Source organism: Monopterus albus, unplaced genomic scaffold (assembly GCF_001952655.1).
Source record: "Monopterus albus unplaced genomic scaffold, M_albus_1.0 scaffold277.1, whole genome shotgun sequence".
Lineage (NCBI taxonomy): Eukaryota > Metazoa > Chordata > Actinopteri > Synbranchiformes > Synbranchidae > Monopterus > Monopterus albus.
In genome coordinates, this window is record NW_018128157.1 from 978736 (window position 1) to 981111 (window position 2376).

Here is a 2376-nt window from a genome sequence, read left to right on the forward strand (position 1 = left end):
TATAGTTTATTGATTTGAATCTGCCTCTGGGAATTCAGAAAGCTCCTAGTCAGTGGGAGCATGGTCCTTAATTACAAATACAGAAAAGTAGGAGCAGGAGGGTTGCGTGAGCTAAATAAGAAATGCAGCCAGATTAAAATGACCTGTGATGTCTCCGAGTCTGGACTGATTCATTTACTGAAACAGGAGTGAATCTGTTCTGAGAGACAGACGCTTTGAAATCAAAATCAGTACTCTACATGAATTGTTACAGTACCTCTATGAAACCGTTTCCTTGAGTTCATTAAATCACTGCAGCCACTTGAAGGCAGCAGGACATGTTACAGTTATAATACAAATATTGTTTTTGTGTAAATATATTATTTTGAACTAGTTTTTAAATATTCCAGTAACATGAGTTTATCAGTGAATGTTTCTCCACACTGATTAGTTCAGATGTTTCAGAGCGATGACAGCAGTGGTTGTGGTTCAGTCGGACAACGGTCACCGTTCTGAGTCTGTGTGCTTCCACCGTTAAAATACAGCTCTAAATAAACCTTCAGTGAGACTTTAGAATAGAGGTTCAGTTGATGTTTTACTCAGTCAAACACACAATGAGTTGTTTTCTTCTCTCTTTTTAGACACAAAGACCCAGTCATCAGTCAAGGTAAACGCATTCATCTTCATAATGACTGCAACCACCGTCTTAACGTGTAAAAGCCAATAGGAAGGCAGAGCTTCCAGAAGCATTGCCTTCAAGATATTTTATACATTTATGTTTATTTGTTCATAAAGTTCTTAGTTTTTACTTTTCTAGGCGTAGGCTGAGTTGTTCTTTGTGTTCTTTTTGTTTGGGTTATTGTTGTTTATATTTGTGTTGTTGGTAAGTGACCATATTTTTGTCTCAAACCAGCCAAAATGTCCACCCGAGAGAAAAACAGCCAAGCTGGTAAGTCCTGAGTTGTCACGTTTAGCAGGCTAACAACAATCTCTTAGGCTAACATGCTAACAAAGCCTGAGGGAGCGCTTCCTGTTTCTGCTGTGAACCAGTCACATTTCTGTGTCTGCTTAACATTGAAAACCTTGCTCAAACTCCTGTTGTCTCTCCTTGACACTGTTCAGGTGATGTCACACCTATCTGTGACTCTGCCCCTAACATCATTTACCTCCGTATAAGGTCAAACTGGTGATTGTATTAACTTGCTCCATGAGCAAGGGGCAATGGCTGATAAAAACAGAAGACCCACCCACCATCTTGATGTAAAAGACATGATTGGATGCTGATGTCATACCCACACTGATTGACAGGCCCTCTAGTAAACTTGACATATTCCTTTTTTAACAGCAGTGATAACATGAAGGTAAACTATGGCACAGCACCGGCTTCACCTGCATACCATCAGCATCTCCTCACCTGTCCCTTGCCTGTCTGAATAATGTTTGGGTTTTTTTGGCACCATATTGTGACTTATTGATTCACCAACTGTCTGTTTCAGATGAGCTGGTAACAATTTTAAACTGGTCAGAGAAAAGAAACCTGTTAGGACGGGTTTCCTTTGTCTGATTAATTATCAAAGTAATATTTGAGGTCATTTAGTCTTTGATACAGCACAGCAAACTGACAAGTATGTTTTTACGCTCGTCTCAAACAGACTCACAGGTTTTAAACAGTTCAATATCCTGTTTGAACCTGATGGTTTGTGTTGTGTTAACAAGTTGCACAGCTCAATTAAAAGTTAGGTTCTTGGAGTCTTTTAATATTATCTGCAACCAAAACCATTTGTATTTGTTTATAAAACAGATCAACTTTACTTGATACATCAGGTTCTTCAGAGTGTGTTTTGTCTTTGTGTGTTTCTGCTGTTTCAGAGGGGAATCATATCAAGATGTTCATGCGCGGTCGACCGATCACCATGTTCATCCCTTCAGATGTGGAGAACTACGAGGATGTTCGGTCAGAACTTCCTTCAGAAAGGCTCAAGCTGGAATGGGTGTATCCTTCACTGCACATAGCGAGCTCTTTGATGCGACACAAGGGCGACTGTGGTTCAGTCGGTTGAGTACCGGAGGGTTGGAGGTTCGAATCATGGTGTCCACATGTTGAAGTGTCCTTGGGCAGGACACTGAATCCCCCAAGTTGCCCTTGATGGTTAGAGCCTTCCTCCCTAGTTTTACTGTGATTTCATCATTAGTCCTGGTCGTGAATTGTTGTTTTGTGCTTGTTGCACAAACTCCACCCACAGATCCCAGTTTCTTTGACAGAGGAGCAGCTTTTGTGCTTGGGTACAGGTGAAGAGGTGGGACAGCACTGCAGCATCTCTATTGGAAAATGGCTTTCATGTGGTGCTTTGAGGCTGTGGGACATAGTTCAGGTCATATAACACTCGACACTTCTTG

At 41.1% G+C, this 2376-nt stretch overlaps 1 protein-coding gene across 4 annotated transcripts in view; it reads left to right on the top strand.

The window, feature by feature from the left end:
- eml4 (EMAP like 4) overlaps positions 1-2376 on the top strand; it is a 33524-nt gene that overhangs the window by 16591 nt on the left and 14557 nt on the right. For 3 of the 4 annotated variants that reach the window (XM_020622272.1, XM_020622271.1, XM_020622274.1), the window contains 3 exons: positions 621-646; positions 893-928; positions 1849-1972. In XM_020622272.1, coding sequence (XP_020477928.1) covers positions 621-646; positions 893-928; positions 1849-1972 — 186 coding nt within the window. The remainder of the gene's footprint in view (positions 1-620; positions 647-892; positions 929-1848; positions 1973-2376) is intronic. The other variant, XM_020622273.1, reaches the window with a different exon arrangement.